This window comes from Pistacia vera, unplaced genomic scaffold, assembly GCF_008641045.1.
Source record: "Pistacia vera cultivar Batoury unplaced genomic scaffold, PisVer_v2 Contig220, whole genome shotgun sequence".
Classification (NCBI taxonomy): Eukaryota; Viridiplantae; Streptophyta; class Magnoliopsida; order Sapindales; family Anacardiaceae; genus Pistacia; species Pistacia vera.
This window is the reverse complement of record NW_022196025.1, coordinates 421,866-435,974: the sequence shown is the minus strand read 5'-3', so window position 1 is coordinate 435,974 and position 14,109 is coordinate 421,866. Positions and strand designations below refer to the sequence as shown.

The window sequence follows — 14,109 nt, the reverse complement described above, 5'->3', positions numbered from 1 at the left end:
AACAATGAAAGTAAGACTTCTTTGTGTCTGGCTGCTGACGCTGGTTCCTTAATATGTCTCAAATCTATGTTAGAGTCAACTGAAGCTGTGAACCCAGAAGAAAAACTTAAAGGAAAATCACCTATTCATGCTGCCATTCTCAGTGCTACTGCCAGTGCAAAGACGGCGACCGGTAATGACCTGGAATACTATGAACATTTAACTCTCTATTGATGTGGTTAAACCTCTAATGACAAGGATTATTTATTTATTTATTTATTATTATTTTTGTTTTTTATGAAATGCAAAATATCTTGAAATTCATATTGTGGAAGGAGCCAAAGTTCATCCATGGAAGAGATGAAGAAGGAAGGACGGTGCTTCACCTGGCTGCATCTGTTGGTTATCTTGAGACTGTTGACTACTTGTTAAAACACTTTTCTTTTACTGCTGTTCAGAGGGACAACAGAGGCGCCTTTCCAATTCATATGGCGGCTATTGAAGACGATGTTTCCGTTGTTGAGAAGCTTCTTTCTAAACGCCCAGATCCTTGGAAGATGCTCGACAGTAATGACCAAAATATGCTTCACTTTGCGGCTCGGAGTGGAGCATTTAATGTTGTCAGGTATGTTCTCGGAATTCCTGAGCTGAAGATGCTTATAAACCAGAGGGATAAGGATGGAAATACGCCCTTGCATTTGGCCACCATCAACTGGCATCCCAAGATTGTTAGTGCTTTGACATGGGATGAGAGAGTGGACATGACATTGGTAAACAATGAAAGAATGACAGCTTTTGATGCTGCTAAGAATCACATGAAAAGATACAGGGTGTACTCTTTTCGCTTGGTATGCAATTGAGATTGATTGCTTTTAATTTTCAATTACAAAACTATAAACTTTTGAACCTGAAAATTTATTGACATAAACTTGCCATCTTGCAGCGATTAACATGGGTGGCATTAGAAGCAGCCGGAGCAGCCCGAGCTCCTCCAATGATTATGAACGCTTATAAAAAGTCAACAGATTCGAAGCCACTTGAAATGGACTACTACAAGGACAAAGTCAACACTCTTTTGGTGGTTTCAACCTTCGTGGTCACAGCAACATATGCAGCTGGATTCACAATGCCCGGTGGCTTTAAAAATTCTGACCCAGACGAAGGCACGGCAACCTTGTTAGGACGCAATGTGTTTGGAATATTTATTTTCTGCGACACTATAGCTATGTACTGCTCCATTTTAGCTGCAGTCACTCTTCTCTGGGGACAGATGGGTGATGCCTATGATCTGGTGCTAATGGTCGTCCGATTTGCGCTGCCATTGATGGGGATTTCTCTGATTATGATGAACTTAGCATTCATTGCTGGTGTATACCTTGTGGTGAGCAAACTTAGTTGGCTTGGCATTGCTGTTCTTTCCTCTTTTCCTCCCTATCTGGTCTCAAAACCGCATTCTACGCCGCATGTTTCATCATCCCTTTCAACTTCTGATAGAACTCACTGGGAGTTATTAGTTATGCAATTCTGTATCTTTTTCTTAATATGAATTTCTCTCCTCTGTGAGGCAGTAAATCTTTTGATATACGATCAACTGTCAAAGACTAAATTCATCATTTTACAATGTCATCTATTTCATGTTTTGTAAAGCATAGTCTATGGTGTATATAAAGAAGGAATATGGCAGTATGTTTTCATTTTTTTTTTTTTTTTTTTTTTTTTTTTTTAACTCTGAAGTTTGAATAGATTTGATAGATATTATTATTAGATACTAGAGACCTTAAGCTCCTATCATTTCTTTTATGTCATCAAAGAGCTGAAAGAAGACATGCCTTCAGGACTACATTATAACTCCAGAAATTTAGAACCGTCTCCCTCCAGGGCATTTGGTAGGCAAAGGAGCCCCACACAACAAGGGATTGCCGTCAAAAATGGCTGGATCATTGAATTGTGGCAGTGAAGGGATTCTTCCAACCAAGTTGTTGTAAGATAAGTTCAACTGGGTTAGAGATCTCAGGGTTGACAAGCTTTCAGGAATTGGCCCTGAAAGATGGTTATGTGATAAGTTCAACATTCTCAGAGCTGAAAGCCTTGCAATCTCTTCTGGAATTCTTCCTGTTACATTATTCCACGAAAGGTCGATGGTGTTGACACTCGCAATAATGCTACTGTACTCTGGATCTCTTCCTTTCATCACAACATATATCAGCCGTTCGAAGACTTCAGTGTTGTTTCCAAAGACCAAGCCTGATAGGTTTCCAATACACCTGGGAATATCCCCTGAAAACATGTTGTGAGAAAGGTCCAGGATGTGAAGATTCCGAAGATTGCAAAAACCTTGAGGAATATTTCCACTGAACAAGTTTGATCGAAGGCGAAGCATAAAGAAAGAGGAGAACTTTTCTATCCACAAGGGTAGATTTCCAGAAAATCTGTTTCCTCCCAGATCAATGCTTGTCAGTCCTGTGCAATTTTGCAAGGAAGAAGGGATTTCCCCATCAAGATTATTATTGTTCAACATCAGCACACTAAGGGAAGCTAAGGAGCCAAATGAACTCGGAATGCTGCCAGTTAATGTGTTGTTTGACATATCAATTCCCCATAACATTCGAGATTTGTGCCAACAGTTGGGGAGTTCACCATACAACTTATTGCTCCGAAGGGAAAGAACTTGCAGACCTTCTAGTTCACACATTGATGAGGGGACTTTTCCGTCAAGACGATTCCAGGAAAGATACAGTTTTTGCAGCCTTGGCATTAGGCTGCCAATATTTTCAGGCAAGGATCCTGAAAATAAGTTGTCCTGAAGAGAGATCTCAGATGCATTTGTGGACCAAACCGGGAAAGGGCCCTCAAAATGATTAGAACCCAAATCAAGGGCCCTTAAATTTGGAAATTCCAAATGGTGTGGCAGCTTTCCCTGGATCTGGTTATTTGATAAAATCAAATAGGTGATTTGAGAAGATAGTTTTGAAAACCAGTCCCCTGGAATAGTGTCCGAGATTCCAGCATTTCTAAGGCTAACAGAGGCAAGTTCACTTTGATGAATAATAATTCTGACACCATTTTGAGATGCACTAGCTAAAGGGAAATATAATTTACAGTGCAAAACCTAACAATTCTATACTAAAATCTAAAATTTGTAGTTGCAAAACCATTATGCAACTATAATCATATGATTTTTTCTTTATGTTATGTAGTTTGCCACATTACTAAAAGTGATTATTTTATAAAAATTGTATAATTTCAAAAATATAAGAGAATACATATGAGTTCGAAGAGGTATTCGTATATTCTTTTTGTATAGAAGACGTGCAAATAACCATTCAATAAAACATTTTATGTCAACTAAATTTATTACCTGGATGGTTATTGATGGATTGTAGGATGGTTTTTTTTTTTTTTTTTTTTTTTTTTTTTTTTTTTTTTTTAGCAACAAGAAAGTTTCCAATCTATGAATTTAAAGGAATAAGATTAAGAATTAGCTAAAAAAATGTTTAGTTTAACAGCATAAATGATTAAATTTCTTTAACTTTCTTCTTATGGAACAAATTTTTTTTTAAATTTCATAAGCATCCTATAAATTTTACATATATAGTGTAATCCCCTACAATTTTCAAAATCCTCAATTTTTAAGGTTCTTTTTTTCAAATCTTTCACATAATGTGCCAAAATAACCTACTGATGAACAAGGCCATAACTTGGTCTGGAAATCATGAGGCAGGTAATATATATATACAGAGATTTACCAATATCAATAATTAATTTCCTGAAAGTATACTAGAACTGCAGATTCTTTAAGATTTCCTGGCGATTATTCCCGTAAATTCTTATTAGTCAACCAATAACGTTAGAAGTTTCTAAGTTTCAAACTCACCGAGAAACCATTAAAGAAACTTACCAAGAATACGTGAATAAAATTTAAATTGGTTTATACAAGAGGAATATTAATTTGACTTGACTTTGTTTCTTTTATGGACTTAAATTTTTCAAATTTCATAAATTATTTTATAAATTTTTTCTGTTTATATTTTTATCACAACAATGGTTAAAATCCATCCTCCCTTGCATTTTAAGGGATTTTTTTAAAAGGAATTTTTTCACATATATACCAAAAACAAGCCCAGCAATGTGCTTCAAATCCATTTATTAAGCCAATTTCCGCCCATCAGGGAGTTCATCTTCTGGAAAATAGTAGGGCCTAAGTCATTTTATTAGCTAAATTATAATTTAGAAAAAGGACATAATCTTTTAATAAACTTAAATTGAAATAAAATTATTATCCGTGATTGTTTTGCAATCCAATGAATATGAGAGAGAATATAGAGGTAGGTATTTGTTTGTCACATCAGTAACGCCTCATTATTAGATTGTATTGAATTCAATTGAAAATTGTGCAAAAATTTAAAAAATTTTAACGTTAAAGAATACCATCCCTTTAGAAAATAATATATAAAAACTTAAATGATTTTGTATACGAGCTTTTAAAGTTTAAAGTTTGTTGACTTGCTTGATTGATTGTTGGGGATTTGATTGATTGTTTTTGAATTAAGATTTCCATTTATGGTTGTTTATCTTTATGTTTTATTTGCTTTTGAGATTGGATTTTTATATGAATTTAGTAAGACTCTTTTTTGAGTCTTGTTTGAAAAAGGTGCTCTGTTTTCCCCTGTTTCTACTTTTGCAGTTGTTTTATAGCATTTTGTAGGCGACAATTGTCACTTTTTTCTCATTGTAGAAACCCTTTTAGTCTTCAATTGAGAAGACTCAAAATCAAATTATCTCATGAGTGATTAACGATGTTTCAATTTCAAGTATATTGAGTGATTGGAGCTAGAGCAAATGAGGCATGAAAGTTTTGTTGTTTAATCAGTGTTGATTGGTTTTCTTTTTCCCGCTTTCTTGCACTCTTAGAGTGCTACTTTGCCTTGAAGGTATGGAACGGTCAACAGGCCGGAGCAGCGGCGGTTTTAGTTGCGGATACCATAGATGAATCTCTGATCACATGGATGTGCCTTAGAGAGCACTGATGCAGATGGATATGTAGAGAAAATTGGAACCCCTCGGCGCTGATAGAGCCTCCTTGGCGAGAGCTTGAAGCAGGCCTTGAAAAAAGGAGAAAGACGACGTGATAAAATTGGACTGAAGCAGTCCCCCACCTGCCAAGAGTTGATATGAATTATGGACAAACAGCAACGACGAGTGTGGAACTTGCTGCGATGAGCAGATGAACTTTGTGAAAATTTCAAGGCCAGCTCAAATCCTGGAGAAGGGAGGCTACACTTTTGTTTATACCATACTACATTACCTGATTTGTCCTCAGGCTTTTATTCTCAGCATCAATGCAAGTCTCAGTGCATAACCACGGAACATGTTTGGGAGAAGGACAAGGACGATTGGTTTTTCGAGAATAGAGCAGCTTTGGGCAGCACGAGTCGCCACGAAGCAACCAGTCCTGTGTTTGGTGAGATTATGTGACTGATTTTATATCAAACGCTCCTTGAAGAAGAAGAAGATAGCAAAGAGTGCGCCGAGAATGTCATGGAATCTCTTGGTGGTCACATGATTGATTAGTTGTGCTAAATGGAACTCACTGTTTTATTCTAATGATTTTAATCTTATTGACTCAGGTCTGCCCATTGAGAGATCAAGAAAGTGTATGGGGGTCCTGAAGCTGGGTGAAAATTATGCTGAAACTCAGCTGGAACTCCAGGTAATTCAACTTCCAGAAAAACAAAATGTTTTTTGGCTCAATTTAGAGAACTCCTGGCAGCATCATTAACTTATTGTTTCTTCTGTTTTATTTTTGAATTGAGGTTGGTCGAGGATCTCCTGGCGATGTCCCATCTTGCCAACCTGGTCATCAATAATGTCAATATCAGGTTTGTAATTTATCAATCACATTTTTGTAAACTTTTGGGTTGTATTGGTCATTTTTAGTGATAAACCCCAATCCAGGTTTCAGTTCCAACTCTAAACAGTCCAGTTCTGGTTCCATGGGATATGGGCGGATACCCAACCGCCCACCCCTAGTTTTGGTAGATCTGGAGACTAATGAGTACCTGAAAGGAATGGCGATTGTTGGTAGGACACCAAACCACATCACTACTTGCAAGGTACACATCTAAATTTTACAAGCAGCATAGATATTATATGTTCCTTACGAATTGTCAAGTGATAAAAAAAAAAAAAAAAAAAAAAAAAAAAAAAAAAAAAAAGGGGCAAGTTAAGCAGATAGATATGCCGCTTACAACCACCAATAACAAGCATCAGGCGAAGCACAAACTTTACATGATTCGTGCCTCTAAGATCAATACCCTAATCTATTTTTATGCTAAGCGACTTTTGCAGAAAAAATTTCTAAAGCAACTTATACACAAAAATACTTTCGAATTTATAAGATAGATCGACACAACCACACAGATTTTCTTCATCCTCTATCGTGCCTCTTTTGGGCAAACCTTTGAGTTATATGTATACAGACTTATTATTCACAGGACCGTTTCTTTTCCGCTTTGTAGATACACAAGTCAGCTCTAATGTAGGTTCAAAGAATACCGTAATCAACACAAATAAAAGGGCCAGTGAGTGATGCATACGTAAAAATCAGATGCTGCTTTACCTTGTTATATTTATATTTTCCAAGAAATTAAATGTTGTTCTTACGACTAGCTTTAACAAAAAAACTCGTATGTCATGTAACCAGAGATTTAATTAAGGTAACTCTATTTTACAGACAATAAAATTTGTACTTCAGCCAATGTCCCTTCCGAGTTATACTTCGTTCTAATGTTTCTCACCCTAAAGTTCAATTAATAGAAAATGGTATCTCATAAATAAGATCCTGGAAGCTCTCTTATGAATTGTCAAAGTAAAAAAAAAAAAAAAAAAAATGAAAATTAAGTTTGATATTATCTTAAATTTGTTGGTAACAATTAACAACAAGATGGATATTATTAGTTCATATTTTAGCATTTCTAATTGATTAAATTTGGCTTAGGGAAGTTAATTAGTTGAATATTTTATGAAGATAGTACAATAAATGGCAAACCCATATCATAATCCAATTAATTCCATCCTAAAATAACAGTGTTATAAAGTAGAGCAACAACTAAGAAACTTACTAGGGTCCAGAACTTCACTGCCTAAATACAATAGCTGCTCCGATGACATGTGGTAAGTTTTTCACACAACCGTCTCACCTGTACTTTGAAATTGTTACAGGGATTGTGCAAGCACGCTCTCAAGGGCTCTAAAATGCCGGCGTAACAATCATCACTTTGTGGGATTTGTCGGCCAAGCTTTTTAAAAATGTCCACTATTACAGCATTGCCCCAACAGAATTTTTAATAATTTTTTATCGAACAAGCAATCACTCCTCTTCAAGCGGATAAAAATTCCAATGCTCCAATGCAATCACATTTCGGATCAAGCATTATGTTTCTTCAGTTATTTAATGCATGTGATTCGCAGTTCAGCTCTTTTCAGACTATTTCAAAGATTTTGTGTCAAACCGCTAAACTTCACTCCTAACTTGCAACTTGACTGCTAAAGTAATCTATGCTGCTTTTTGACTCCACTGGTGGATGATTTCGGACATCTATTGCGTGAAGTTCTCCTGGGTACGTATACTTTCCTTGGTGGCTCTTTTTGATTTTGATTTGCCTTTTCTAGCTATTAAAGCGTGTCATACAAATCGGTGAAATGTTTAACCTTGATCTCTCTCATATTTTGCGGAAACGGAGGACAAAAATTTACAAGAAAGTTCATGAAAGTGAGATATGTCGAAGGGGAGGAATTAACTCATCCTCGGTCACTGGCATGGAGCTCCATCTGGCTGTTTCGTTAGAATGTGTGTGCACAACATTTTATGCTTTTACTCTCGCTTCAATATTTGCAACCTAGCACGACTTGCATGTCGATAAAGTGAAAAAGTTTTTTATTTTTATTTCTCACTTTTTATGACTTTTTTACATATGTCATAACACCCTTAAGTGGTTTAGGGAATAAAGTTCTTTCCCAATTTGTTTTGTGGTCCAAACTGTTGACAGAAAAAGTTTTCAAGCTTCAATGCAGTAGATTATGGTCTGCATATTCTGGGAATGCAATTTGAAGAACAACTGGCCGAGCTACTTGCACTCAGTTAAGTCGACTTGCTAACCAACTTGCATTTTGTTATGCAAGTTGCTGAACAACTTGCATGCAGTTAAGCAGTTGTTGATCAACTTGCATGCAACAAAGAGGTGTGTTCTTCGGTTATGATCGAATGGTGAAGAATGAATTTCTTTGTTTCTGAATAAACGGTGTAGATTTAATTTGACAAGAGTTGGTACTCTACCTTGGGCATATATAGTCATAAGTGTGCACTGCTTTTTTTACTCAAGTAAATGGAATAAAACAGCACAGTTTCTAGAATCTTTACTCTGTTCTTTATTTTTTTTTCTTCTCTTTTTTTTGTTCTCATGGTATCGAGCTATGATATCACTCAATGGCAGATCCTAAAACCTCTCACCCTCAGTTCTTCCTGCACTAAAAGCTTATAGCTAGAAGGCTTTGTTCAATATAAACCTTGCCATCCTACCTTTATTATTTCTGAAACGTGAATCAAAACAAACTTAATCAAGAACACTTATATGGAAAAAGATTGATCAGTTGTTATTTAGCTGTTGTATCCACCATTTCAACACTATGTTCAGGCACATTGCTAATTGTTATACAACATTTGATATAGGCATGCAATAGAGATGCATTTTCTAACAGATTCTAAGGCTAGGATCTTACACCTAAGAAATCAATTACAAACGACTAGGAAAGATAGCCTAACGTAAATGATTATGCTTAAAATGAAAGAGACTGCTGATTCTTTGACCACCAATGATATGGTTGTAACTGATGAAGAGTTGCTTTTATACGTTCTTGATGGGCTTGGAACTAAATATGATGCAATGGTAGCCACTTTAACTGCTAGGAGTAGAGAAAGTATCATTACAAAGCACAATTCCTGTTACATAACAGGAAATGAGACTGGAAACAACACTCTGCCTATTAGGTTTTCATGAAGCCACTACTTTCTTGGCAAACAAACAGCCTTCCAACTCTCAACTAACCACGTCATGTTAAACACCTTAGGACAACAACAAATCAATCTATACATCCTCACTCCCAAAGTCAACTGAACCTAAACACCCTACCTCTACTATATCCAAATTTTGGCAGAGGTAGAGGAAGAGGCCGAAACTTTTAACAACCTAGACTATTTTTTCAATTGTGTGGAAGAATGAACACATGGCTTTATAATGCTATCACGCTTGATACTTCCTTTCAAAGAAATCAAAATCATCGACCACAATTGGAACAGAGTAAATATCTCACAGTAGCATACTCAATCCACAACTCCTGAAGTGTTCTTTGCAAACACTCATCCAGTTACTCAATTATGCCAAGTCAGTCCTACTAGACTCTTCACTAGTGCACATCATCCATAACTCTTTCAGAACAACACTCCAGTAACTCTCTTTTTCTGGACCAATTTTTCACAACAGCACTATGGACACTCAGAGAAAATGAGTTGAAAAAGCAGACTGCAACAACTTAGCCAAATCAGATAGATGCTCCTCAACAGTTTCAGATCTGAATTGGTTTATTGACTCGGTGCCACTCATATATAATAGCATCTTCAAAATCTCTCAGTCAAAAATCAGTACAGTGGAACTGAATCTCTACAAGTTGGGATGGGAAGTGTCTTGACATCTCTCATATAGGTTTGACTATCTTACCTTCCTTTTGTATGAACAAATCTTTCAACTTAAAACATACAATGTGTTCCACAGTGGACTAAGAACCTATTGAGTATTTCAAAAATTACAAGAGATAATATGCTAGTTGAGTTCTCTGGTGATGATATGTTTAAAGGACAAGACTTCTTAGGTTGTGCTTCTTAAGGATCCTTACACAATGGGTTGTATCAACTGACATTCCAGTGGAAATAGGGCTTGCTGACAACAAGATCTACCTCATTATAGTCTTCTCTTTTACAACAACCACAAGCAAAAACCTCCTTTTTTGGACTTTCCTACTTACATAATTCCACTGGATAAAAAGACTCCAGTATGTACCCACCATAAAGAAAATAAAACCAAGCCCAGCATCTATTAGTGAAGGAGATTTATGGCATAGGAGAAGTAGCCATCCTCATGTTTCTGTCCTTAACTCTCTAATACAAACATGGAATGTAAAGGACAACATTAATAAAGTTCAGTCATATGGCAAGCTTCACCAAAACATTTTTCCTTCATCACATTCTCGAGCAACTAAACCTTTTGAGTTGGTATATGCGGATGTTGGGGGACCTACCCCTAAATTCAGTACTATATAAGATATTACTTACTTGTAGTTGATGATCATACCAAATACTCCTGGATTTATCCCTCAAACTGAAATCAGAAGTAATCTTAGTTGTTAAACATTTTATAAGCTCGTAGATCACGATTGACAACAAAAGAAAATTGTCAGTCAGACTGGGGAGGAGAGTTCAAACCTCTTGCGTTTTTCTTTGCTCAGTAACGGATCCATTTTCGGCACCCTGTCTATACGCATCAGCAGAAGGGTAGGATTGAACTCACACCATCATTTTACTGAAATGGACTCACATTACTAGCAAATAGCCTCCATGTCATTACAATTTTGGTGGTTTGCTTTCCACACTATCGTGTACCTGTATTAATAGATTACCATCCTCAGTTTTGCAGCATCAAACTCCCTTCTACCTTTTGTTTCACAAATTACCAGACTACAACTTTCCGCATCTTTGATCATCAATGCTTTCCCTTTATTAGACCATACAAAACACAAATTTGCCTTTCATTCTGACATGTATTCTCCTTGGGTACAACTCTAATCACAAGGGCTACTTATGTCTTAACACTCATGGAAGAGTTTACACCGTGCAAAGTGTTCAATTCAATGAAAAAATCTTTCCTTTTGCTAAGATTTTTCTATCCTTCATACTTTAGCAACCAAGGCATCCTCCTTGTCTTCTTCACTCAACCTTGGAAGCTCCTGTCACCATTCATAATTAGAATGTTTCTTCCACACACCTAACACAAAATCTATCTGCCAGGTCACTTCCCAGTCCTCAGCTCCACCTTTAATATTGAAGTGATCTCAGTTCTACACCACTCAAGTACCTTCTTCCCAAGATCAACCTACCCACAACAACTGTCTAGAACACACACCTATGATACCCAAAGAAAGTAGTAGCCCTTTTAGTACCCTCACTCCTCATGAATCCCATACAAAACCTAATAGTATAGCATCAGCTTTAACTAATCCTCTTTGGTGCAAGCTATAACTGCCAATCATGAGCTCTCCAACATAATCAAACTTGGTCTCTAGTTCCATATACTGAGGATATGACCCTTGTTGGCAATAAGTGGGTCTTTAAGGTGAAACTAAACTCTGATGTAGTGTTCAACGTTACAAGGCAAGACTTGTTGCCAAAGATTTCATCAACCCTTTTAGTGGATTATTAAAACTTTTCTCCAGTAATCAAAGTTTCCACCATTCGAGTCATTCTATCTTTGCGGTCAGCCATGGTGAAGGTTCAATAAGTTGATGTTAATAACGCCTTTCTCAATGGCTACTTACGGAATCAATTTACAGCCCAACCAGAAGGTTTGGTTGATCCTTACAAACCTCAGCATGTCTATAAATTACACAAGGTGCTGTATGGTTTAAAACATGCACCATGTGCCTGGTATGACAATCTAAAGGTTGCTTTATTACAATATAATTTCATGAACTCTACCTCTGATTCACACCTCTTCTATTACCATAATGGCACAAAGTTGTGTACTCTTGTTTACTCGATGATATCTTACTCAGGGAAATGACACTTCAGTAATTCAACAAGTAATTGCCAACTTGGATCACATTTGGCCTAAAAAATACTGGCCCTATAACTATTTTCTTGGCATTTCAGTAGTTCATACTAGTCTGGACTGCTTCTTAATCAAAGCAAGTACGCGCAGGAAATTCTCCTCAATTGGCATGACTGACTACAATCCTTACTCCACTCCAATGGTTCTTGGGTCCAAATTAACCTTGATGAAGTCCTCTGTTTGAACACCCTCTATTACAAAGTCTTATTGGGGCCTTACAGTACCTCACCATGACCGACCTGACTCTCCTTTACGGTAAACAAACTAAGTTAATTCCTCAAGGCTCCAACTCTTAATCTACGGCAGACCTGCAAACATGTTCTCGCTATATAAGTGACTTCACACCAGGGTCTAGTGTTCAATAAAGGCTCTAGTCTACACTTGAAGGATATGTTGATGTGACTGGCGAGTAGCCATATGACCGTAAATCTACTAGTGGCTATTGTATCTTCCTTGGCTCCAACCTGATTCATGGTGCTCTAAAAAATAGCAGATGGTGCCTTATCCTCCACTGAAGCAGAATACTGCGCCTTAGCGCATGTTTATACTAAGATTGCTTGGCTTCAGAACCTGTTTCAGGAGCTTCATTGTCTCCATTCTCGGCCTCCTGTTCTTTGGTGTGAACACAAATGCTGGAGCTCTTGCCTCCAATCTCGTTTTCCAGCTGCCAACCAAGCACATCGAAATTGATGTGCACTTTGTGTAGGAAATGGTCAAAGCTAAATGCTTAGTTGTCCAATATGTTTCTTCCATTTTCCAAGTTGCAGTTTTTCTTACCAAACCTCTCTCTAGCTCTCGTTTTCTCACTCTTCGTTCAACTTCGTCTCTCTGCCTCCCAAATTTGAGCTTGAGTTGAACTAACTATCCTGAACAAGCTGCAAATTCAGTCAGTTGTTAGAGTTAAAATCAACTATGAGAGAAAAACAGACAGAATTAGAAGAGGTTGACAATAAAGCCAAACTGAGCTAAGTTATGCTTGAGGGATGATATGAACTTTTTTTTTTTTTTTTTTGTTGAGTTTCGCTTGAGGGCAGTGTGACATAAAAATTTTTTCAAGCTTCAACTCAAGCAGAGTATGGTCTGCATGATTCTGAGAATGCAACTTGAAGAACACTTGCTGAGCTATGTGCAGTCAGTTAAGTCAACTTGCTAACCAACTTGCATTCTGTTAATGTATGTTGCTGAGCAAATTGCATGCAGTTTAATGCATGTTAATCACTTGCATGCAGCAAGAGGTGTGTCTTGGTTATGATCAAATGGTGAAGAATGATTTCTTTGTTTTTGAATAAATGTGTGTAGATTTAAGTTGACAAGAGTTTTTACCTCACCTTCGGTTTATATAATCATAATGTGCTACTGCTTTTTTTGCTCAATAATTGAATAAAACAACAATAGTTTCTAGAATCTTTACTACTGTTTTTTTTTTTTCTTCTTCTCTTTGTTTGTTTCTCACAAAGCAAAAAAGGAAAACTTTCCTTATTTGGACAAACATTGGTCAGTCCCTTGTTGCTGACTTGGCACTATATTGTTAAGCAGAAATCCTTTTTTAATAAAACCTCTTCTTGAGTGTATGAATCTAATCTTTTGACATTTGTTTCATTGTACTCTAAATTTCTTACAGTTTTTCTCTTTAAGATTCAAGATTCATTTCCATATTTGTGCCAAAACCTCACCATATCAAACACGTTATTGGTAGCTCTTGGAACGTGGCTCTTTTGCTGATGCTGATGCGGGTGCGTGGTATCGATGCTTGAAGTTTGGTGGTTCACAAGTTGTTCTCAGTGTGTTCCCGACATGAAAAAGTCCAAGGAGTTGCTACACGTTAAGATTCAAATTTGTGCTAAGTGTAAAGTTGAACAGGGAGTCTTTTTTACTGTAACTTAGATCAACTTTAAATGTAATGTGTTTTTAACTTAGTGGATTGCTTCGATCTAGACAATTCTCATGGATGTATGCTAAAGTGATTTAGCTGAACCTGTATATAGATGTTTTTTTTTTTATTTTCCACACTTGTGTTTGATGTGTTTAAATGGAAATGTTTAATCTAGATAATTATTCCACTTCTCTTAAAATGGGTAACCACACTCTAAAATGAGTTTACTACAACTCTCTCCCCAACATAACCATCTCAATATTTGAAATACAAGAATATCTAAACTTTTTTAAAGAAAAAAAAATATAGTATGTGCGAGAG

The 14,109-nt window shown here is 36.6% G+C and overlaps 1 protein-coding gene across 1 annotated transcript; it reads right to left on the bottom strand.

Annotated features, from left to right (window-relative positions):
* Positions 1–1,837: 1,837 nt before the first annotated feature.
* LOC116130443 (probable LRR receptor-like serine/threonine-protein kinase At4g36180) lies at positions 1,838–4,122 on the bottom strand. Its single transcript, XM_031416192.1, has 2 exons — positions 4,089–4,122; positions 1,838–3,057 (listed from the first exon to the last, which is right to left on the bottom strand). The coding sequence occupies exons 1-2, from the start codon at positions 4,120–4,122 to the stop codon at positions 1,838–1,840; spliced, it is 1,254 nt and encodes a 417-aa protein (XP_031272052.1).
* Between the last annotated feature and the right edge of the window lie 9,987 nt (positions 4,123–14,109).

Excerpts from the sequence above, each read along its gene's own strand:
- LOC116130443 (XM_031416192.1), bottom strand. The coding sequence starts at position 4,122 with ATGGATTTGAAGCACATTGCTGGGCTTGTTTTTG. Across the intron at positions 3,058-4,088 it reads CATTGCTGGGCTTGTTTTTG|CTAGTGCATCTCAAAATGGT; the intron begins GTATATATGTGA and ends ATTTCCCTTTAG.